The sequence below is a fragment of the Antechinus flavipes genome, chromosome 4, assembly GCF_016432865.1.
Source record: "Antechinus flavipes isolate AdamAnt ecotype Samford, QLD, Australia chromosome 4, AdamAnt_v2, whole genome shotgun sequence".
NCBI classification, from domain to species: Eukaryota; Metazoa; Chordata; class Mammalia; order Dasyuromorphia; family Dasyuridae; genus Antechinus; species Antechinus flavipes.
Genome location: NC_067401.1, coordinates 142,263,283 through 142,288,329, shown reverse-complemented (window position 1 = coordinate 142,288,329; position 25,047 = coordinate 142,263,283). Strand labels below are relative to the sequence as shown.

At 33.2% G+C, this 25,047-nt stretch overlaps 1 protein-coding gene across 1 annotated transcript in view; it reads left to right on the top strand.

Annotated features, from left to right (window-relative positions):
* NSF (N-ethylmaleimide sensitive factor, vesicle fusing ATPase) overlaps positions 1-25,047 on the top strand; it is a 189,343-nt gene that overhangs the window by 128,758 nt on the left and 35,538 nt on the right. Inside the window, exons 16-17 of the mRNA XM_051994904.1 lie at positions 1,482-1,548; positions 3,525-3,604. Coding sequence (XP_051850864.1) covers positions 1,482-1,548; positions 3,525-3,604 — 147 coding nt within the window. The remainder of the gene's footprint in view (positions 1-1,481; positions 1,549-3,524; positions 3,605-25,047) is intronic.

Here is a 25,047-nt window from a genome sequence, read left to right as displayed (position 1 = left end):
ATGCAATTCGAAATACTATCTTCTATAGGAAGCCTTTACTGATCCTCCTACTATTGGGGCTCTCCCTTCCTAACTTATATTTAATTAGTAACTTATTTTAATAATTTTTAATTTATATTTAATTACTTTGTATTTATTATGTATTATATATATATACTTTTATTCTATATACACTTACACATGTACTTGTCTTTCTAGTTAGACTATAAGCTCTATGAGAATAGGAATGATTTAATTTTTGTATTTGTATTTTCATTATCTAACACAGTTCCCAGCACAGTTACTGTCTATCAGGACAAGTAGGTGGCATAGCGGACAGAATGCCAGTCCTGAAGTCAGGATACTCATCTTCCTGAGTGCAAATCTGACCTCAGACACTTGTTAGCTGTGTGACCCTGGGCACATCACTTAGCCCTGTTTGCCTTAGTTTCTTCATCTGTCAAATGAACTGGAGAAAAATGGCAAATCACTGCAGTATCTTTTGCCAAGAAAGATTTGGACATGACAAAATGACAACAATAATAAATGTTGTTTCTTGTGGCTTGCTTTCCCTCAACCATCATTAAGCACTCTGCTTAATTTTTTAATGCATTTACCACTTGTTACTTTATATTATTGTTATTTATGTTTGCATCATATTCCCAAGCAGATTGTGAAAATTATGAGAGTAGGGATTATATTATCTCTCTGGGTTTCGTGTTCCTCATATGTAAAATGGAAATATTGGACTAGATAATCTCTAAGTTTCTATAATATATATAATATAATATAAGTTACTATAATTCAAAGGTAGAGAGCTGAAAGAAACTTTAGATAATCTCTAAAGTTTCTTTCAGCTCTCTACCTTTGAATTATAGTTTATATTTTCTCTCAACTCCTACATTGGTAAATGTACTTAGTAAATAATTGGTTGAATCCTTCTCCTGTACCTTATGCCCTATATGATCATGGATCACACTTCCTTGTGATCCTCAGTTTTTTCATCTGTAAAACAAGGCATTGGATTATTCCCTACATGTTAAAATACTGTGATCCAAGTGGTAATGGAAAAGGAGGGAGAAGTATCAAAAACATTTCAGAGGTTATAGGATTAGGATTGGTGGAATGACTATATGATAACATAAAATGTGAATTTCATTTCTACCCAGAAAACTTCACATTCATTGTGGCACAATGGAAGGGGCATTGAAATAATTGGGAAGTCTGGGTTCTAATAGAAATTCTTTGGTTAACTAGATACATTTTGATCAAGCCAACTTCCTTCCCTGGACTTCAATTTCCTAATCCATATAATAAAGGGATTAGATTAAGTGATATCAGTTTTAACATTTTAGGATTTTGAAATTCTATGTGAATGTGGTGTGAATTAATGATGTTCTACTATACTTTCTTTAAGCATTATTTAATAATATAATAGTGACTTGGGATTTGTCATAATTATGAAGGTCAGGAAAATAATAAATGACTTTGCTCTATTACAGATCTTTGATGATGCATATAAATCCCAGCTCAGTTGTGTGGTTGTGGATGACATTGAGAGACTTTTAGGTGAGTTATACGTTGGTGCATATATATGATAACTATATTTTTATTATAAACCAATATTTTATTATAAAGGATAGTGAGTTAATTTATAATAGATGTAATACATATATAATAAATTTAATTTGATGTACTCTGTTGAATTGCTTTATTTTTGATGAGAGGCAGTAGAAATAGCACTGGCTTTGGAGACAAAGGCTTCAATAAGAACTCTTCTATCTCTTATGGAACCTTCAGCAAGTCACTTTACCTCAGTTTCTTCATCTGTAAAATGGAGTTGGACTAAGATAACTCAAGCTTTTAATCTACAATTCTATATACAAGGTTAAAGCCCAAATGTCTTAATCTAAAATCATTCATTAAGTGCATATTAAGTGTTTTGTACCGAGCACTATACTAGGTGCTGGGGATTCGTGTACAGAGAATGAAGTAATTTTTATTTCTTAGAAACGTATATTCTAATGGACAAGACAACCAAGGTATATATGATGGGAAAGAAGGTGCAGGGAGTGTGGAACACATCGTGTGTGTGTGTTTGTGTAATAGATACATAAAATAGTTACAAAGTAGTTAAATAGGACACTAGCTATTGATGATAATCAGTAGAAATTGAAGAACGGGAGTGTATTCAAGACTAGAGGCTAGCTAGTGCTCAGGTGTGGAGATGGGACCTAGAGTGTCATGTAAGGACCAAAGACATTTACCTTCCATCATGCCAAGTAACTATTATTCCTATTCTATCTTCTCACAACATCTAGATTTGGGAGATGGGACCAAACATACCATTGAACAATTTACATATTTACTTAGTTTTTAGGTACTAGGGAGAAATTGATTTGTGTGTATGTATCTGTGTAAAATGCATAAAAGTTAAAAACAAGTTATGGGGGATTAAGTACAATATATTTTAGTGACAGCAGTAGTAATAAAACATATTTGCAAGCACTGAACAATTGTTTTAATCTTATTATAATTAAAAGAAGAACCTTTTCAGTCTTTTTGCTTTAGTCTACTGGGTAAAGGTGCTAAATAATTTAAGATAGGTAATAATGGCCAAATTACTGTGTCTCTGCTATTATTTAGTTGCATAGAAATACTTTGTACACATGATATGTAGTAATTCATTTAAGTAATCTTTTAGCAAGTGTTTAATAAATGCTTCTTGGTTATTTATTTTGCTATAATTTATATTCTCCCTTTATTTTGATTTTTTATCCTATATGCATGGAACTAAATTCTTACAATTTTTTGTTAATTCCTAAAAATAGCTTAGTAAAACCAATCACCAAATCTTAGAATGGAAAGGAGCCTCTGAGGTCAAATCTAGTCTGCACTTGACCCAAAATTCCATCTATCCTTTGCCTAAAATATCTGGTACTCTGGTAGCAGACAGCACTTCTATATTGAACTTTATAAAAGTTTGTGTATTGAAGAAAACTTGGAATTATTTTATGAAGATATCTTAAAAATTGTATTTCTAGAGAAGTGTTTTCCTGATCTTTTACTGACTTGGAAAGGTGCTTGGGAAGCATGAAAACCGAATTTTAATTAATATTTAATTTAATTGCCTCTTTTCATGAGAAATCTTCTTAGTCAACCCATTCCTACTTGGAGCTATTTTAATTGTTAAAATGTTTTCTTCACATTCAGTCTAAATATACACCTGAAGTATGTCTCATTCTGCTTCTGGGACCAAATAGAACCAGTTTTTTATACAAAGTGCTAGCCTTTCAAGTACTTGAAGATAGCAGTGCTGTCCTCACTATTATAATAAATCTTCTCCAGGCTAACATCTCCCCTTTCAACTCATATTCATATGGTAGTTTCCAGCCCCCTTCTCACCATCCTTATATTTTTTGCCTTGCTTGTGGGTATATATGATTATTGTTTAGGGTATGTGTACTTGTTGATAAATAAAAATCTGAATTCTTAAAATCTATACATGTGTGTTTTTAATTCACAAACACATTTTTATCTTTTAGATTATGTCCCTATTGGACCTCGGTTTTCCAATTTAGTATTGCAGGCCCTTCTCGTATTACTGAAGAAGGCACCACCTCAGGTAAAATCAGTTTTACCAAAACTCAGTAAGTAATGGAAATATTCATTAGCGATTTATAAAAGGCATTTTATGTATTCCTCTATCATTACTGAGTAAACAAAGTTTTGGGGGGTTTTGTTTTTGTTTTGTTTTTGCTGCTGACCTATGATTTCATTAGTGTGGAAAGTTCAGTATTACAGTGTAAAAACTCTTTCCACTAATATAGATTAGTAACTTTTCTTTAATTTACAGTTTTTGAGGATTATCTGGGGGCTCTGAGTTGTTCAGTGAGGTCACACAACTAGTATATGTCAGAGGTAGAATTTAAAACCATGTCTCGGTGACTTCAAAGCTGACCTTCCATCCACTGTATCTTCTAGGCTACCTCTAAAAATTATCAGGTAACTGGAATCACCAGTGCTAGAAAGATACCAGAAAGGTAGTCTAGTCTAGTCTTCAAGTCATCAAATAGGTAACTGTCTAAACATGGTTTTAGGGTTTTACCAATTCACGTAATTGACAAAGTAACAAGCTCTTTTTTATCCCATAATGTTAAAGATAAGATAGTCAGAAGCCAATATAAAAAATTTTAAGTACTGATTTGAAAACATTAATATCAGTGTTTGGAAATAAGCATGATTTAATTTTCTATCTGAAGCTAGAGTAAATCTTAAGTATTATAGAAAATTTTAATATTAATCTGATGACTAATTTTTGATCTAATAATTTAACATTGTATTCAGGATTATAGTGTAAAGTAACATAATGTACAAATACTTTGGCTAAGAATTACACATTAATTTATTAATAAGCGTTTATGTTTTTGTCATCCTTCCATAAACCTTACTAATTAGAATTTTAGCTTCTATCAAGTCTTAGCTTTGAGAAAAGAATGTACAAATTTTCATTCCCTATTTCTTTTAATGTTCAAATAAATCTAAATTCACTGAGATGAAACATTAATCTTTACCAATCTTCCATCCTCAAAAATCCTTTCTGGGGTCCATTTGTCCTTTTATAGCCTTAATTTGGTAGTTTCAGGCAATTGAACTATCCAGGGTACATATTTTTCTAGCCACCAAGAATAGTTGATGAAATTTTTTCTGGAAGTAGAATAAAAGAACCACCATTTTCACATAAGTCCCTTATCACAGTATTGTTAGTTAAATATTTTTACTCTGTGCTAGATTTTGTAAAAAGGAAATTAAACTTAGCATGTTCTAAGCTTAGAAATACTTGTAATTAACCTAAGAGATCAGTGGTAGAGGCAAGCATGTAGAAGGGGAACACACACTTTAAATTGGAGCAGAAAAACAGCCATTTACTTTTATAAATGATAGTAAGCTATTTTAGGGTAGGATTGTCCCATTTTTCTTCTATGCAACATAGCAAAATGACCATAGTAAGCATTTAATAATCAATAAATGAATAAGAACAATTGTGGTGATGGTTGGAGCATTGATGAGTGGAAACATATTCAGAAAAAGATTTCATTAGCTTCTCAAATGTTGGAAGGGGTGTGCATTCAATGCATCTGATATAACTTAGAACAAAGCTGAAAAGAAACAATTGTATAATCAAGTCAGAATTTCTTTAAGAAATTGTAAAGATTCTGACATACAATAGTTATTAAATAATAGACAGGGGATGAAATATAATTCTCTGGTAAATAGTAAAATGGCATTAAAATCTTTTAAAGCAGGAACTAATCCTGTTTTTAATCAAAATTTGGTAATTGTAACTTAAGCTTCTGGTTCTTAGTGAGATGGTTCTTTACTATATTTAAATGTGGGAAAGGAGAACCGAATAGTTGCTTTATTTCTGGGTGGCCTATAACTCCCCAATAAAAATATTATCATGTGTTCCAACATGCTTCTAAAATTAGTGTAAACTCTAAAGTAAAGAGAATCTTTCAAGCAGATTCTGTGTCAAGAATTTTTATCACTGAAAAACAAAAGAAATAGTTTTCTTTTCAAGCCATTATCAGGAAGGTATTTCTGGTAGATTTCTTTAGTGAAATATTAAGAATGGATGACTTTCAAAATTTATCAAAACTATAGAAACAGGGAACTATCAAGTGTCCCTGGTAAGAAATTTGGCAATAAGCAGCTCAGCTATAGGCATTCTTCTAAAAAAAATAATAATAATAATAATTGTACTGATATGCAATCCAGTAATAATAAGCCACACAGAAGCCTTAATTTTATATATGGTATGATTCTACCCAGAAAAATCATGTGTGCACATGCCCAAGCAAGACAATTACTTCAGAGGATCTGTGTTGTGTATCAAGATACTGCCTACCCCCCGTTTCTGTCCCCCTGCATCGTAAATTGGCTCACTAAAGCTGGCTCACAAACCTTCCTGTTCTCCTGTGTAATTGTCTGGGGGGGTGGGGGGGGTTTGCACTTCCATTGCAGGTCTAAAAATGAATGCGAGACTCGAGTCACTAAGATAATGTTCTTTATAGTTTAAATTTTGCTAAATAAATACTTGTACTTCTGTGAACCTGGAGTTGAATAGATTTGTTTCAAATTTAGCTCATAAAGAACTTAACGATTGGTTTGTTGTCCCCTTAAGAATATAAAAAGTAGAGTGCGTAGATCATGAAGACTGAAAAACATCATCACATTTTGTTTAGCATCTTTTTAAAACCAATTAAAAGCTTTTCTAAAATGGATTGAACGGGGGAAAATAAAACATGTTCCCTAGGTCTTTATTCTAATCAAGTTTCTCTGTGTTCTGCAGAAGAAGAGATTGAGGGGGGATAGAAAGGTTGAAAAGGGCTGTCCCAGCAGGGAGCCGAGCCGGAGAAAAGGGCTTCTCTGAGAATGAAGCAGGGCAGCTCAGCCGGCCTGAGAGCCGGCTTCATCTACATGCAGAGCCCCACAAGGCAGGGCATGCTCACCATCACCAGAGGGTTCACATGTGCTTCCCCGCTGATTTCTATGAAAAGCTAACAATCAGCTTGGAGGGTGAAAGACCATTGCTGTGCACTCTCACTGAGTTCGAGGTACAATTTGCCCAGTGTTAGGAAATGTCCAGCTGAGCAGGGAGAGGCTCTGAGACTTCAGTGATGTTCCTGGACCATCTCCTGTACTAGACACTAGGACTTTTCAAGTTTTTGCAGATTTACCAAAATGAAGGAGGGGTGGGGTGTAGAATGGGAAGGAGAGACTTGTGTTCTTTCACTTCAGAAAGATGTAAATTGTAATCTTTAATGTTAAATAGGAAAGGGTACTAATGTAAAGAAGCTAATGATAGGTAAATCTATTTTTTAGTTTTCTTTTTTTATTATGAATTAAAATGAAACATCAATATGTATATGAGCATATATATATATATATATAATTGTAAAGAACAAAAAAGAAGTGGGACCAAACTTCTATTGTGTAATTTTTAACCGTAAATGAAATTTAATGCAATAGTACCCGAATTGTCCTACTTGTCAGTTGCATGTTCTGCATTTCCTTCCATTCTCTCTTTTGTGTATTGTTTAAATGTTTCATTTTCAGTTTTTCATTGGAAGGGATCGTTGCATCTCTCTCTGTTCTCATCTCAACACCTCCTTCTACAAAATAAAAACCCTCTCTCAAGTCAGATATGTATAGTCACACAAACATATGCACACATTGGCTGTGTCTAAAAATGCATGTCCCATTCTGCACATCTAGGCCATCACCTCTGTACCAAGATGTGGAAAAGTGTGTTTCATCAGTATTGTTGAGCTGTGATTGAAAATTGCATTGATCAAACTTCTTAAAATGTTACTCTGATTTACATTATAGTATTTATATAAATTGTTTTCTTGGTTTGCTCATTTCACTCTTAATCAGTTCACAGATCTTCCCAGGTTTCTCTAGATAAAATCTTTTTGTCATCTTTTATAGTGAAATATTATTCTAATATATTCACATACCATAATTTTTAACCTATTTCCCAACTGATTAACACCTATTTTGTTTCCAATTGATTGATATAACATAAAGTGTTTCTGTAAATATTTTTGTACATATGGGGAAAATGAGTAAATCCTGAAATGCACCCTAACAGAATATGAGAGTATATGATTTTTTTTTCTTTCATTCCTGTTCCTTAAGCTTCTTTTCCAGTTCACCTCTCCCTGTATTTTGGTTAAAATTGAAGTATCTAAAAAAGAAACTCTGTATGTCTGAAAATGACAAGTTTCCTAATCTAGTATGAAAATAGACATTAAATTGAGAACCATATTTGTACATGTGAAATGGATAGTATTATTTATAGAAAATGTTTTTTCTTCTTAAGTTATTTGAATATAATAGAGTGATCATTTATTCTTCTTAATAGCATCATGTGTACCTTTATAATAGTATCATCTTTTAAGCCTACATGTTGGTCATTGATATTTTATCTAATTTATAAAGTTAAGAGAAAAGCTTTTCTTTCCCTCTCAACTTTCTTTAACAGGAAGCATTATTTTAGGCAGTGATGTAGGAGGACATGACTGGGGGCTAGGAAGGGTATAATATGTGAACCAGTAGGAAAATGCTGCCAGCAACGATGATGCTCAGATACAGCCAAGAAGCACCAACAAAAATGCATCATGGTGTGGATTTTTTCTCCCTTATTTTGGATTTTGTTATAATATCAATGTTCTTTCTTTCTTTTTTTTTTTAATTTTATTTTATTTAATAATAACTTTGTATTGACAGAATCCATGCCAAGATAATTTTTATACAACATTATCCCTTGCAATCGCTTATGTTTCGTTTTTTCCCCTCCCTCCCTCCATCCCCCCCCCAAGATGGCAAGCAGTCCTATATATGTTAAATATGTTGCAGTATATCCTAGATACAATACATATTTGCAGAACCGAACAGTTCTCCCGCTGCACAGGGAGAATTGGATTCAGAAGGTAAAAATAACTCAGGAAGAAAATCAAAAATGCAAATAGTTCACATTCATTTCCCAGTATTCCTTCTTTGGGTGTAGCTGTTTCTGTCCATCATTTATCCAATCAATGTTCTTTCTTAAAACAAGCTGCTTTTTATGTACTCTTTAAGAAATTCAAAAATGCAGTTTTACTTTGGAAATGTCTAAACTAATATAGAGCAGTCTCTACCTACTTTGAATACTTTTGTTGAAATAAATAGATAATGAAAGAATGAAAATTGTGCTGGCTTGCACAGGAGTATCTCTTTATCTATTCAAAATTAATTATGGCTTATGATTTCAGTATGACTCAGTAAGCCAAAGCTCTACTTTAGGAAAGATCAGACATTTTGCCAGATAAACTTACAAGTATTATTCCTGATATGGTAACTGTTTTGCATTTGAGATAATGTCTTTATTGGGAAAATGCTTAGTGATGATTGATACTTAATGACTTCACTTCCCCACTTGGAAATAGAAAGGGAATGATTTATCAGCATATGAATTCATTATTAAGTGAGCATAGTAATCAGTTATTTATTACATTCTCTCTGTGTGTATGTGTGTGTATACACATATTCCTCTTTTCTTGTCATATACATTGATGTTAGGTACCTTGCTTTATACATTATACCAGTTGAATCTGTATGCCTTAAAAAGTTACAGAAAAATTGAATTTTAAAATAGAACCGTAGTTGAAAAGCATTTATGTTGTATTCTTATAATGTTTTTAATGAATCTTTTTATAAACAACATTAGTTTGTCAGCTTGGTAGATCAGGATTTTCACATATAAAATTTTTAAAAAGAAAGATATATCAGTAGTGAATTACAATAACATTTAGAAAATACTCATCTTCTTTTCAGGAAATTTTTAATCCAACAGAGTAAGACAGTACATGTTGAAAACTGGAATATATTACTGGAATCAGGATTAGAGATTAACGAAGTAGGCAGTAGTATAGAGCATAGCACGTTGGGTTGTAAAGCATATATAGTATTTTTAATGTTATTTTTCATATTTTCCATATTCTTAATGTCAGAAAATTCTGTCTTCCATGGCTTATGATCAGTCAAGTTGCATATATTAAAGTAAAAATCTAGAGTCACAAATGGAATCATTATCAGGACCCAAATTCTAGACCTTGCTCAGGTGATCAAATGATACTTCCTAGTTATGACTATGATCATGAACAATGTTCAATGCTAAGAGACAAAATACATTCATTTGGGATGCCCATTAAGTGGGAAATGGCTGAACAATAGTAGTAAATGATTGTTACCATGATATAAGAAATGATGAAGTGGAGAGTTTTAGAAAATCCTGGGAAGACTTGTATGAGCTGATGCAAAGTGACGAAAGTAGAACTAAGAGAATATTATACACATTAACATCTATATTGTAATGACAACCATAAAGTTTAATAAATTTTAGGACTAAAATAAAATTCTCTTCTGGTCACAATGACTTCTTCCTAGATCCAGGGCTTATAAAGATATTAATAGTTTTTATATAGTATCATTGGAAGCATCTAGTTAGCTAGAACTATATATATGTTATACAGAACTGATTTCTTTTTTAAAGTTAGGCTGATGACTATATGAAGTTAGAAAATCTGGATTCAAATCCTAGCTTTTCCTCTTATGTACTATATAACTAAATAAGTTCCCTTATTTGTAAAATGAAATGTTTGATACAAATACCACTAAGGTCCCTTCTAATTATAAAATCCTGTGTTCCTATTTCCTGGCTTCAAATTTAAGTTTTAGTATTCATTATTTGTTTGACCTTTCATAAACCAAAAATTCTCTATTTTCTTTCTAAAACAAGGATGTTAATACTTATACCACAGAATACTATATAAATAGAATTATTATTAAGTTAGCATTTCTTTTTTAGAAGCACCATCCACTTAACTAAAGGATGGAAGCAGTAGCAGTAGTAGGTCCATATACATCTCACTATAAGAAAGTGAGATGCTTCATGTAGTTTTCCTTATCCCTGGAAATTTTTGAAAGGAGAAAAGACAATACTATCCTAAAAGGTTTAGAGATTCCCATATCTATGTGAAGTTGGAACTTTATTGCTATGTCAGCATTCTTAAAACTTGGGAAATCTCCTGAGAAATCATTGTGTTCTAAGAGTTTGTAAGTCGTTTCAAATTCATGATAAATTTTTGGATTGTTTTTCAACTAGGAAGTGTCTGAGGGCAGATTCGAACTCAGGAAGATGAGTTTTCCTCCTTCCAGGGCTGGCTGGCTGTCCACTAAGCCCCCTAGCTGTTGTTTTTCAGTCATGTCCAATTCTTCATTGAACCTATTTGGAGTTTTCTTGGCAACAGTACTAGAGAGGTTGGCTTTTTTCTTCTCCAGCTCATTTTACAGGTGAGGCAAACTGGCCCAGGGTTGCACAGCTAATAAGTGTCTGAGGATGAATTTGAACTCAGGAAGATGTTTTCCTGACTTGAAGTGAAGTCCTCTGTGCATGATGGCACCACTTAGCTGCTTAGAATCAAAATGCATTATCATGTGTGCTAGATTCCCAGATCAGCCCAAGACTCTTTTTAATTCACAACTACATGATAAACTCACCAAAAGTATAAACTGGGTACACGTGGAATAAAAGCTACTTAAGAAATGCCTATAATATTAGCATATAAAATATTTTGCTAATTACATTAATTGAAGTAACTCAGAGTTGTTGTCCCCTGCATTATTGCTATGAACATTGTTTAACTGTCTGGCTCTACTCCACTTTGGTCAATTAATACAAGTCTCTATGTCTTTTCCTGCTGCATCATAACCAAGTACTGATGTGTTTGAGTCAGCTAAGCTCAGGGCTGACCTTCAGCTGAGCTCTAGTCAGCTCCTCTTCTTGTTCGTTTATTTCATTTCTATGCTTCTGACTCTGGACCTCTCTGGGTATGGTCCTGCAGAGGTCTGAAGAAGTCCTTATAGAGAAGAAGCTGGGATTCCCCATGGTCTTAAGAAGAGATGGGGAAGCTGGGGGGGTGGACAAATCTGGAGCCTTCTCTGGCATTTTGGGAGATCTGAAGAGGCAAAGAGCAATAGCTCAAGCAGCTCTTGATCTGGACCCCATAAAGTTTATTAATGTGACTATATGTTTTTCAAAGCAAGAATGAGTGGAATATCTTGGATGGTTGGCAAAAGGATCTTTTAAAATTTTTTTTTTCATTTTTTTTCCCAATTACATATAAGGACAATTTTAATATTCTTTTTTTTAATTTTAAGTTCCAAATTTCAAAAGAATCTTTACAAGCATATGAGAAGACTCTTTTGCTCAACCTTGACATCTTTGAACAATATGCCATTTCTAAACTAGATTTGATCTTTTGGATTGGAGTAGAAGTACTATTTGTCAGGCTTTGGCGAGATCAGGAAAAAGCAGAAACATCAGTCAGCTTAGCTACTTATGAGCATTTCATCTTGAAGGGCACTAAGAACAAAGGGTACCACTAAGAACAAAGAGTACCACTAAGAACAAAGGGGAGTGGCACTAGTTCCTAAGGAAGCAAGAGTTCCTCCTCTGCTAATAAGATTAGAGTTTAAGGAGTACTCCTCCCTCCCCTACTATGGGGGACAGAGTTCAGAGACCACTTGAAATGAATGGGACCTTTTCCTCCAATGATCTCACTGTCCAGATTTGATAGAAATCTAGATGCATAAAGACAGGTATGGGATACCTTCCCCAAAACCCCAAACCAGCTACTTCTCAGATCATACATACTAAGATCTTCCCTTCCAAAGGATCTCAGGGCGAAAAAATGAATATGAATGAGTATGGCCTCTAATACTCATTACCATCTGCCTTCCTGCTGTATCCTAAGAATCCTTGATCCTTGCTGTCTGTCCTTCAGTTGAACTCACTCTTCTTAACAGTGGTGAATGTGCTTCCAGTTAAAGTGACTGTGTGAAAGATTTTAGGCAAATCTACTGAGAAATACCTACTTAAAATTAAGAACATCAAATGAGACAAAGAAATCTCCATCCTTGAGTTCAAGTTGCTGGATAATGTCCACAGACCTCCTGTTTAGGGTTTGCATAAGGAAAGCAGGCCAAGGCCAGCATGCCAGAATGTTGGAGGATGTAGTAGGAAACCAGCCTAAAGCTATTATTATCTCCTGGAGAGGCAGATTGGGACAGAAGGCTGAAGCCATGGACCTGGGTAGGTGACTGCAGAGGAAATGATCTGTACCAGTTCATCTAAGGGTCTGAGGATACCTTTAGGAGTTCAGCTTGAAACTTACACAATCTAGGGTTATCAGTATGTTTCAATGCCTGAGAGCCGAACCATGAATCTCCAGGTGACTTCCTAAGAAATACATAAGGCCAGAGTAATCATGAAAGAAGCTCCAGAAAAAAGAACTTGCAGACTGAGGAAGTAGGGGAAACTTAGTTCTAACGCACTAGTACTATTCTACTGGGGAACCAAAATGACATCACTATGTTGGGGTCAGGGTACAATGTGTCTCACTATGACCGATTATATCAATTAAGATCTTGGAAGGACACATGTTGGGCACAAATGGACCATATGAACATTTGGAGTGGAAGTGGCTTTAAATTTGTACATCTCCTGTTTCTTTTGAGCCACGACAATTCTGCTTTGCTCATAGACACAGAACCTTCTTTGATGCAGATAAACCATGTTGGGTAGTCCTGTACCAGTGCCTCTCATGACTTACAATCTACTCCATAGTTCTTTAGAGAAACCTTCTGACCTTCATGTGGTATGAACCAAATGAAATGTTATGTACAAAATTGCAAAAGAACAAAGACTAAAACTAAGAATAATAGATCTTGAAAACTAAGTATAATTCTATAGGGTTAGGAAATAGGGAATGGAACTTTGGCAATAAGGACTTTCAAGAACTGAGAAAGCCAAAACTGGGTGGAATCTTTGAAATATAAACATAGGACATAAGAGAAACCTAGAAAAGTAACTATAATTGTGTTCATTTGGAAGGCCTGAAACGGTGTTCAAATACTTAGATATACAACAGAAAAAATTTAGGAAAAGGAAGACGTTTTTCATTATAAAAGCACATCGTGTGCACAAATATAGAAGTGTGGGGGTGGGAAGAGTAGATACCTCATGAATCTTGTTCATATCTGAACTGGGAGAAAGAAGGTTAAACACAGGCTTTAGTAAAGAAATGGATTAAAATCAACAAGGAAAAAGCAGAATCAGAAAGATGAAAGAAGAATGCTTAAAAGAGAGGGTGGATTTGGAGAGGCAATTGTCATAAACCAAGCAAATTTCATCTACAAAGAATAAAGAAGAGTAAGAAAGTAAAGCCTAGTGATTTAGGTCTGAGCTAGGTGAATAGGACAAATGAATAGGGCCTGGCCAGTGTAATTAAAAATAGCTAGTGTTGATTCAATTCCTTATCTTTCACTACTTTCTTTTTAAAAGGAGAAGGGTAGGAGAGCAAAGGGAAGAAATATAATTAGAAATGATAGAAAAAGTATATTTAACAATCATAACCATGAATGTTAATGACATTTGCACCCGTAAAATAGAACAGAATGAATTAATTATTAACAATATTCTGTTTAAGAGAAATACTTCTGAAGTTAAGGTAAGGAATTGGAGAAGAATAAATAAATTACATCTCAAATGATTCCAAAAAAGCAGCTGTACCAATCATTGCCTAAGATCAGGCAACCATAAAAATAGACAAAGCTAAAAGAGTTAAACAGGCAGGTGGTGGCAAAGTGGATAGAGCAATAAATTTGAGTCAGGAAGACCTGATTTCAAATCTTCCCCTTGCTCCCAGGCAAGTCACACAATCCTCCCTCAGCCTCTTCATTTGTTAACTGGAAATAATAACAGACCTTACTTCATAGCGTTATCTTGAGTATCTAACTAGATAACTTATACAAAGTGCTTTGCAAACCTTAAAAGCACTGTATAAATGTTCATTTATTATTAAATGAAGAAAAGAAAGAAGCTGTTTATCACAATGGTGACATATCAGAAAAGGTTACCTTAGAGGGAAAGGATATCCCATGAATCTCTTATCTGACTTAGGAAAAGGAAGGTTGATTATACACAATATTTAAAGATACTTGAGGATAAGGAAGATGAAGTATCAATTTTAAATATACATACAATGACAGAACTTTTTGAAGCCTAAAGGAAAAACTAATTGAACTATTGGGGGGGGGGGGAATAGGTGGCAAAGCAGGTAGTATTCATTGCCTAGTGAGCTTGTTGTGAAATGAATCTAGACATCATATATTTTTTAGATTGTAGAAATGTGAGAAACAAGGTGTTGTTAAACACTGTTTTATCTCCGATTTTTAAAATAATATATCATTAGTATCTGAAGAAAAGCAAGCTGTCAACAGTGATGTAATGCTCAGAGATATCAATATATGTAATTTTAATACCAGATTATCCTGTTCTCCAGATTTCGTATGTATTTATTTTATGATGTTAAGTGACTTGTTTTTCCCAATGCTGTCTCTTATACATTCTTATTCTCTTTTTTTTCTTTTCTTTTGTTTTGAAAGCTTTTTGTTTTCAAAACATGCAAGGATAATTTTTCAACATTTATCTTTGTATAGCCTTGTGTTTCAGATTTTCCCCTCCTTTTTTCCATCCTCTCCCCTAGATGGCAAACAATCCAATATATATTATACATCTTAAAAAATATGTTAAATCCAATATGTGTAAACATATTTATACAATTCTCTTGCTGCACAAGAAAAATCAGATCAAAAAGGAAAGTAAATGAGTAAGAAAACAAAATGCAAGCAAACAACAACAAAAAGAATGAGAATGCTGTGTTGAGGTTCACATTCAATTCCCACAGTCCTCTCTCTGGGTGTAGATGGTTCTCTTCATCACAAGATTATTGGAGCTGGCATTAATCATTTTTGGAAATTGGAATTTAGAAATTTGGAAATTAGAAATTAGAAATCATTGTTGGAAAAAGTCATGTTCATCAGAATTGATCATCATATAATATTGATGTTGTCATGTACAATGATCTCTTGGTTCTGTTCATTTCACTTAGCATCAGTTCATATAAGTCTCTCCAGGCCTCTCTAAAATCATCCTGCTGGTCATTTCTTGCAGAACAATAATATTCCATAACATTCATATATCTTAATTTATTCAGCCATTCTCCAACTGATGAGTATCCACTCACTTTCCAGTTTCTTGCCACTACAAAAAGGGCTGCCACAAACATTTTTGCACATGTGTCCCCCTTTTCTTCCTTTAAGATCCCTTTAGAATATAAGCCCAATAGAAACACTGCTGGATCAAAGGATATGTATAGTTTGATAACTTTTTGTTTGCTCACATTCTCGTTCTCTTTGCTCCCATAGTTCTCTATGCTTAGGATGCCTCCTTCCCTAACCTATATTCACCTTTTGAAATCTTAAGAAGCCCAGTTCACATGCCACCTGCTTCATTGATCTTTTACTCAGCTTCTTTACCCCAAGTCAGGAATGATCTTTCCTTTCTTTGATATCAAATAGTCTTTCATATCTTTCTTATGCTCCTATTATGTTCTGTTCTGCTTAATAGTTATGGAGAGGGGAAACTACTGACTGTCCCTAAATAACTTTGAAGTCTTCAAGAGTCAAACATATTCTTAAAAGAAAAAAAAAAAACTTTGGTCCTGAACCATAAAATAAATAAGGAAAAAAATAGGGAGTTTAATAAGATTCTAGAAAGCCTAAATATGATAGACCTTTGGAGAAATCGAATAGGAACAGAAAGGAATACACTTTTTCTCAGCAGTACATGGCACCTACACAAAAATTGTCCATGTATTAAGGCATAAAAATCTCACAAATGAAAAAAGGCAGAAATAATAAGTAAATGCTTCCTTTTCAGATCACAAAGAAATAAAAATTATATTCCCTTTACTTCAAATCAGGAATGATCTTTCCTTTCTTTGATATCAAATAGTCTTTCATATCTTTCTTATACTTCTATTATGCTCTGTTCTGCTTAATAGTTATGGAGAGGGGGAACCACTGATTGTCCCTTTGTAACTTTAAAGTCTTGATTCAAGAGTCAAACATATTTTTAAAAGAAAAAAAACTTAGGTCCTGAACCACAAAATAAATAAGGAAAAACTAGGGCGGTTAATAGGATTCTAAAAAGCCTGGATATGATAGACCTTTGGAGGAAATTGAATAGTAACAGAAATGAATATACCTTTTTCTCAGCAGTACATGGCACCTACACAAAAATTGACCATGTATTAGGGCATCAAAATCTCACAAATGCAAAAAGGCAGAAATGTAAATAAATGCTTCCTTTTATGATCACAAAGAAATAAAAATTATATTCAATAAAGAATCAGGGAAAGATTAGACTAAAAACCAATTGGAAATGAATCTAATTCTAAAGAATGAGTGAGTCAAAACAACAAATCACAGAAACAATCCATAGTTTCAGCAAAGAAAATGACAATAATAAGACAACATACCAAAACTTATGTGATGCAACCAAAGCAATTCTTAGGGGAAATTTTCTCTCTCTAATAGTCACATAAACAAACAAACAAATAAATAAATAAATAACAAAAAAATAATAATAAAAAGAGGAAATCAATGAATTAGGCATGCAATTAAAAAAGCTAGAAAAAGAACAAATTAAAAACCTCCATTTAAATACCAAATTAGAAAACTTGAAACTCAAAGGAAAGATTAATAAAGTAGAGACTAAGAAAACTATTGAACTAATATACAAACTTTGTAGAGTTGGTTTTATGAAAAAATTAGCAAAATAGATAAATCTTTGGTTAATTTTATCAGAAAAAAGAAAGAAAAAAAATTACCAGCATCAAAAATGAAAGGGGTAAACTCACCACCAATAAAAAAGAAATTAAAGCAATAATTCAGAACTATTTTGCACAACTCTATGGCAACAAATCTGATAATCTAACCGAAATGAATATTTACAAAAATATAAATTGCCCAGTTTAACAGAAGAAGAAATAAAATACTTTGTCCCATTTTAGAAAAAAGAAACTGAAGTCATTAATGAACTCCCTAAGAAAAAAGCTTCAGAGCCAAATGTGAATTCTACTAAACATTTAAAGAACAATTAATCCCAATACTTTGTAAACTATTTACAAAAATAAAGGAGGAGAACTGCCAAATTCCTTATATGACACAAATATGGCACTGATACTTAAATCAGGAAGGGCCAAAATGGAGAAAGAAAATTACAGATCAATCTCCCTCATGAATATTGAAGCAAAAAATTTAAATAAAATATTAGCAAAAAGATTACCACAACTTATCAGCAAGGTAATACACTATGACCAAGTAGGATTTATACCAGGAATGCAGGGTTGGTTCAGTATTAGGAAAACTATTAACATAATCGACCATATCAATAACAAAACTTACAGAAATCATATAATAATCTCAATAGATGCAGAAAAGGCTTTTGACAATATACAGCATCCATTTTTATTTAAAAATACTAGAGAATTTAAGGATAAAGGGAGCTTTCCTTAAAATAATAAGCAGTATCTATCTAAAACCTACAGCAAGCATTAATTGCAATGGAGAGAAGCTGGATGCATTCCCAGTAAGAACAAGGGTGAAACAAGGATGCCCATTATCACCATTATTATTCAGTATTGTACTGAAAATGTTGGCTTTAGCAATAAGAAAAAAAAATTAAAGGAATTGGATTAGGCAATGAGGAGATAAAACTATCACTCTTTGCAGATGATATGATGCTATACTTAGAGAATCCTAGAAAATCATCCAAAAACCTACTGGAAATAATTCACAGCTTTAGCAAAGTTGCAAGATATAAAATAAATCTACACAAATCAGCATTTCTGTATATTGTTGACAAAGCCTATCAGCAAGAGATAGAGAAATTCCATTTAAAATTACTTTAGACAAAATAAAATACTTGGGCATCTACCTGCCAGGACAAACCCAAGGAGTATATGATCACTTATAAAACACTTCAAACATAAATAAAATCAGATCTAAACAATTATTCATGGTTCAGCTAAGCTAATATAATAATAATGATAATTCTATCAAAGTTGGTCTACTTGTTTAGTGCCTTACAATCAAACTCCAAAATAGTATTTTATAAAACTAGAAAAAAAATAATAAAATTCATTTGGAAGAATAAAAGATCAAGAATATTAAGGTAATTAATGAAAAAGAAAAATACAAAGGATGGTGACTTAGCAGTACCAAACCTAAAATTATATAATAAAGCAGCAGTAATCAAAACTATTTGGTACTAAAAAATAGAATGGTGGATCAGTAGAATAGATTAGATACATACAACACAATAATCAAGGCCTGTAGCTAAATGGTCTTTGATAAATCTCCAAACTCCAGCTTTTGGAATAAGAACTCACTATTTGACAAAAATTGCTGGGAAAACTGGAAAATAACGTCAGAAATTCGGCATAGACCTACATCTCACACCCCATACCAAACTAAGGTCAAAATAGGTACATGATTTGTGCACAAAGGATAATACCATGACTATTATGGAATATTATTGTTCTGTAAGAAATGACAAGCAGGATGAATACAGAGAGGCTTGGAGAGACTTACATGAACTGATTTTAAGTGAAATGAGCAGAACCAGGAGATCATTATACACTTCAACAACAATACTAGATGAGGATCAATTCTGATGGAAGTAACTATCTTCAACAAGGAAAGGATCCAAATCAGTTCTAATTAATCAGTAATGAATAGAACCAGCTACACCTAGCGAAAGAACATTGGGAAATGAGTGTGGACCACAACATAGCATTTACACTCTTTCTGTTATTGTTTGCTTGCATTTTTTGTTCTTCCCAGGTTATTTTTACCTTCTTTCTAAATCTGATTTTCCTTGTGCAACAAGATAACTGTATAAATATGGGTGTGTATATGTGTGTGTATGTGTGTGTATATGTAAATATATATATACACATACATATGCATATATATACATGTATATATATGTACATATGCATAGATAGATATATATATAGTATTTAACATATACTTTAACATATATAACATGTTTGGGACTACCTGCCATCTAAGAGAGAGGATGGAGGGAAGGAGAGGAAAAGTTGAAATAGAGGTTTTTGCAAGGGTCAATGTTGAAAAATTACTCATGCATATGTTTTGTTAATAAAAAGCTATAATAATAATAAAAAAAGAAAAACACACACACACACACACACACACACACACACACAAAAGGATAGTACCATAAAACAGATTAGGAGAACAAAGGATGATTTACCTATCAAATCTTTGGAGAAGGGAGGAATTTATGACCAAAGAGCTAGAGAACATTGTGAAATGCAAACTAAACAACTTTGATTACATTAAATTAAAAAATTTTTGCACAAACAAAACCAACAGAAACAAGATTAAGAGGGAAGTACAAAGCTGGGGGAAAAATCTCTAGACAGTATTTCTGATAAACGTCTCATTTCTAAGAACTGTGTCAAATTTATTCCCCAATTGATAAATGGTCAAAGGATATGAACAATTTTCAGATGACGAAATTAAAACTATAGTTATGTGAAAAAATCCTCTAAATCACTATTGATTAGAGAAATACAAATTAAAACAACTCTGAGGTACCACCTCAAACCTCTCAGATTGGCTAAGATGACAGGAAAAGATAATGATAAATGTTGGAGGAGATGTGGAAAAACTGGGACACTAATGCATTATTGGTGGAGTTGTGAAATGATCCATCCATTCTGGAGAACAATTTGAAACTATGCCCAAAGGAAGGAAAAGGACCCATATGTGCAAAAATATTTGTAGCAACTCTTTTTATGGTAGGAATGAATTGAAAATGAGTGGATGCTCAGGTGGGGGAATGGCTGATTAAGTTGTGGGATATGAAAGTAATGGAATACTATTGTTATATAAAAAATGATGATTATAAAAAGGCCTGGAAAGATTTACATGAACTGATGCTGAGCAAAACCAGCAGAAACAGAAACACATTGTACACAATAACAGCAAGAATGTGCAGTGATCAACTATTTAAGGTTTGATGCCTCTCAGCAATTCAGTGAACCAAAGCAATCCCAATAGACTTTGGACAAAAAATACCATCTGCATCCAGAAAAAGAATTAAGGAGACTGAATATAAATCTACACATGCTATGTTCACTTCTTCTGTGTTTTTTTCTTCTCCGATGGTTTTTCCCTTTTGCTCTGATTTTTCTCTTCTAATATGATTCATAAAGCAGTGTGTATTAAAAATAGACTTATTACAATTAAAAAAACAAACAAATTTAGGTCCTGAATGGTTTGGGCAATTTTATTTGCTCTTAAAGAATAAAGAAAGAGGAAAGAAAAAAAGAAGAAATTAAGAAAAGGAAAAAACAAATTGCTGAGGCAATTGGAGTTAAATGACTTGCCCAGGGTCACACAGCTAGGAAGTGTTAAGTATCAGATCAGATTTGAACTCATGTCCTCCTGACTTCAGACCTGGTGTTCTATCCACTGTGCCATGTAGCTTCCCCAAGGAAAAAACTTTTACAATCTCTTATAATATTTCTCATAATATAATGTTACATATTTATGTGGTCATATCTTTGTTCCTCTCCCACGAACACAATAACCAATGTTTTAAATCATCTTTGTATCAACTCATATCAAGCTAGTTTTGTGAAAATTTTTCTTTTACTAGACTATAGCAGTAAAGCATTTTAAGATAAATAGTAAAATACTTCTAGAAACTTAACAAATGGCTGTCGATGAATGTTATGGTGAAGGCTCAAACTTACTATTGGGCACAGTGGAAGCATTTTTCACCTTGTTGCCTAGCTTGTCTCATACCAACTCTGTAAAGTTGGTACTACTATTATCCCTTTACAGCTAAAGAAACTTAGGCTTAGAAAGTTAAGTGACTGGCTTGGAATAAAACAGTATCTTAAATAAGAATTGATTTTAAGTCTTTCTGTCTTTAAGTCCATTTCTCTGTCCATAATTATGTACCATTAATGCTTTTTGTCCTGATTCGTTAACAAAAAAGCCTGCAGGAAACAGAAAAAGCCAAGTTCATGTTGCCTTTTTCTTATCTGCTTCATTTTAGTTCTCACTTTCCCATTTGTCTAACTCTAATAACCCAATCGTTATCCTGAATATTACTTCACTACTGGGTTTAATCCTAGTTCTTTCATTAACTTGATCTACTATTGATTCGGTATTCTTAGGCAAGATTCTTATTCTCTTTGGGTTTCTTATTTTGTAAAATTATGAGATTGTACTAGATGCTTTCCAAGAGGCTTCTTTTTCCCTCTAAAATTCTATGATTTTGTGACCATGTTGGAGTTACAAAATAATAAAATAAAAATAGGAAGAAAATGCAGTGTTAATGATATATTGCAGTAAGATCAAGAACACAGGAACAATGTTGAAAATGGTATAAAGAAGCACAATGATAAAAAAAATGAATAAAAATATCTTAAATGTAAAAAAAACACAGAATTTTCTCCTGTTTCTTTAATTTGCTTTTATGTCATTGATTTTCACTATATCTCTCTTATGAGATACATGAGAGATTATTATTTTAAGGGTTTTATAGCTTATTTTCAGACCAGTAAATTGGATATCCAGGTCAATGTGGTCCAATGGAAAGGACTTCTGATTTATGGTCATACTCTAGTTCTACCATGTGCATAGCATGTATGAGTCATTGGTTAGGTCACTTTAACCTCCCTTTTGTCTAGTATCTTCTCCTCTAAAATGGGAATGTTTATGAGCGCACTAGACTAGATGATCTTCAGCCTCTGAATCCTATGATTTTCTGATATTTTTTATTTCCTGTACCATAGTAACTGAAAGAAAAGAACTGGGAATTCTGCCAAACACTATATAACTTTAAGCTGCTGCTACAGTTGCTATCATTATTCAGTTCACTGACTTTTTTTTAATAGTGAATAACATTTAATAGCATTTATTGTATGGCAGACACTAAGGGAAAGACAACTAAGACATAGTCCTGGGAATGGATGGTTTGCCATCTTTAACAGTAAAACAAAATTTCAGTAGGAGTTCTTATGATCATCATAATAGTTCACATTTATGTCATTTTAAGGTTTGTTAAGCACTTTATATTCTTATTTGATCTTCATGACAACTCTGTTTTTAAAAAGTGCATTTACAGATAAAGTAACTATCAGAGGGTTGTGACTGGCCTATAAGATACTTTTTCAGTATTTGAAAAAAGAGTCAGACTCAGTCTATCTCTAAGTCTGCTTCTGTATCCATTGTGCCATAACTCATTTTTGCCAGAAGTCAGGTTCTATTGAGGAGTTAGAGTTGAGGAGTTTTTTAAGCAAAAAGGAGAGCAATTAAATTTCATTTTCATTGTCTGAGAGGCAGTGCAATATAAAATGAAGATTTTTTTTAATGAAAATTTATAAAGTAACTGAAGGATACTGGATAGGGAAAATCAGGAAATCTGGATTCTAGTTCTGGTTCTGTTTCTAATTATCTACATGACTTTGGGCAAATCACTTTATCTCTCTGAATTCAGTTTGCCCTTCTGTGAAATATAAGGGGTTTAGAGTAGAGGTACTGTCCAATTAAAAAAAAAAAAGTCTTGTGATTTAAGGATTAGTTTACATATAATAATCATTTAAAGCTTATTTGCTGCTAAATTTTTTCATCTCACATTAGACCTGCACCATAAATTCCGTTCTTCATCATTCTCTGGTCTACCTGTCCCACCATGATGAAGGATACAGAGACAGACTCAAAATTTGCCGTAGGCGAAAAATGAATGGAGAGAGTTTAAGTGTAGCTGTCTGTCTAGTTGTGGCTTGATTTATATGAAATATACTATCTTTGGTATTCAACTAAAACATTTAACAATAGAAAAAAAGAAACAGACATTTGGGAATAAGAAATCATGACTGCATGCGTGCAAAGAGGCCCCATTGCTCATAGGAAGAATTCAGTGTTGCAATTTTTCATTAAAGAGCACTCCTTGCTAAGGAAAGCAAGATTACATCTTTTATTTTATTTTATTTGGTTTCTGTCCTGTTCTGTACTTTATCTTGTTTTGAGTATGCCTAAATAAATTCCAAACCCATAGTAATCATTTTGTAGTATTGTACTGATAAAATTCACTGAGCTGTTTTTTTGTTTGTTTTGTTTTTTTAATAGTTTCTAGTCATCATACTGACTTTTGTGTATTCCACTCCTGACTCTGGACTTGCTCTGCCATGCCCTCCTACTAGTACCTTCTCATCTTCTCCCCTCCCATGCCTCCCTTTCTAGCATCCTTTTATGTGTTGCCTTTCCTCATTAGGAATTTCCTCCCTTCAAGCAAAAGACTATCATTCTGCTTGTATTTGTATTCCCAGCATTTAACACAGTGTCTGATCCAGAATAATTATTTAATAAATGTTTGTTGACTTGAAGAATGTTACCTAGAGAAATCATTTATCTTTTCTATGATGAAGAGCCGTGAACATGCCTAATAATCAATATTAGTCTGTCATAAAATAATCAATTTGATGAATAGACTAAGTGAAAAAAAAAAAGACAGCAGAAATGGCAGTTTCTGCTCTTGCATGGGAAGTTCAAATTCTTTTCATTATTTTAAGAAAAACTCCCTTTATCCCTGTGCATTAGTGTTTTTAAATAGGGATGGATACTGTATTTTGTCAAAAGCTTTTCCTGCATCTATTGAGATTATATGATTTATGTTGGTTTTGTTATTGATAGGGTCAATTATGGCAATCGTTTCCCTGATATTAAACCAGCCCTGCATTCGTGTATAAATCCCACTTGATCGTAATTATTATCCTGTTAAATATTCATTAGGGAGATTGGTCTGTAATTTTCTTTCTCTGTTTTGGCTCTTCCAGATTTGGTTATCAATGCTATATTTGCATCATAGAAAGAATTTAGCAGGATTCCTTATTTACTCATTTTTCCAAGTAGTTTACAAAGTATTGGAATTGTTCTTTAAATGTTTGGTAGATATCACTTGTAAATCCATCTAGGCCTGGAGATTTTTTCTTAGGTAATTCATTGATGGCTTGTTCAATTTCTTTTTCCAAAATGGGACTATTTAAGTAATGTATTTCTTCTTCTGGGCAATTTTCAAATTCTTTTCATTCTAGCTACTGTATTTTGGAGGGGAAATGAGGAGGCAATTGGGGTTAAGTGACTTGCCCAAAGTCACATGACTAGGAAGTGTTAAGTGTCTGAGGGCAGATTTGAACTCTGATCCCCCTGAGTCCAGGACCAGTGTTCTATCTATTGAGCCATCTAGTTGTCCCTATATTCTGTATTCTTTTAGTAATCAATCATTTATTAAGCACCTACTAATTGCCAGGCATTGTGCTAAGTACTGGGGATACAAAAAGAGGTGGTCCTATCCCTCTGTGAATTTACAATCCCATGAAGGAGACAATATGCAAACAAATATAATTAACAGAGAAAAGGTACTGGAATTAAAAGGGGTTAAGGAAGACTTCCTGAAGAAACTGGGATTTTATTTAGGACATAAAGGAAGCCAAGGAAGTCAGTAGG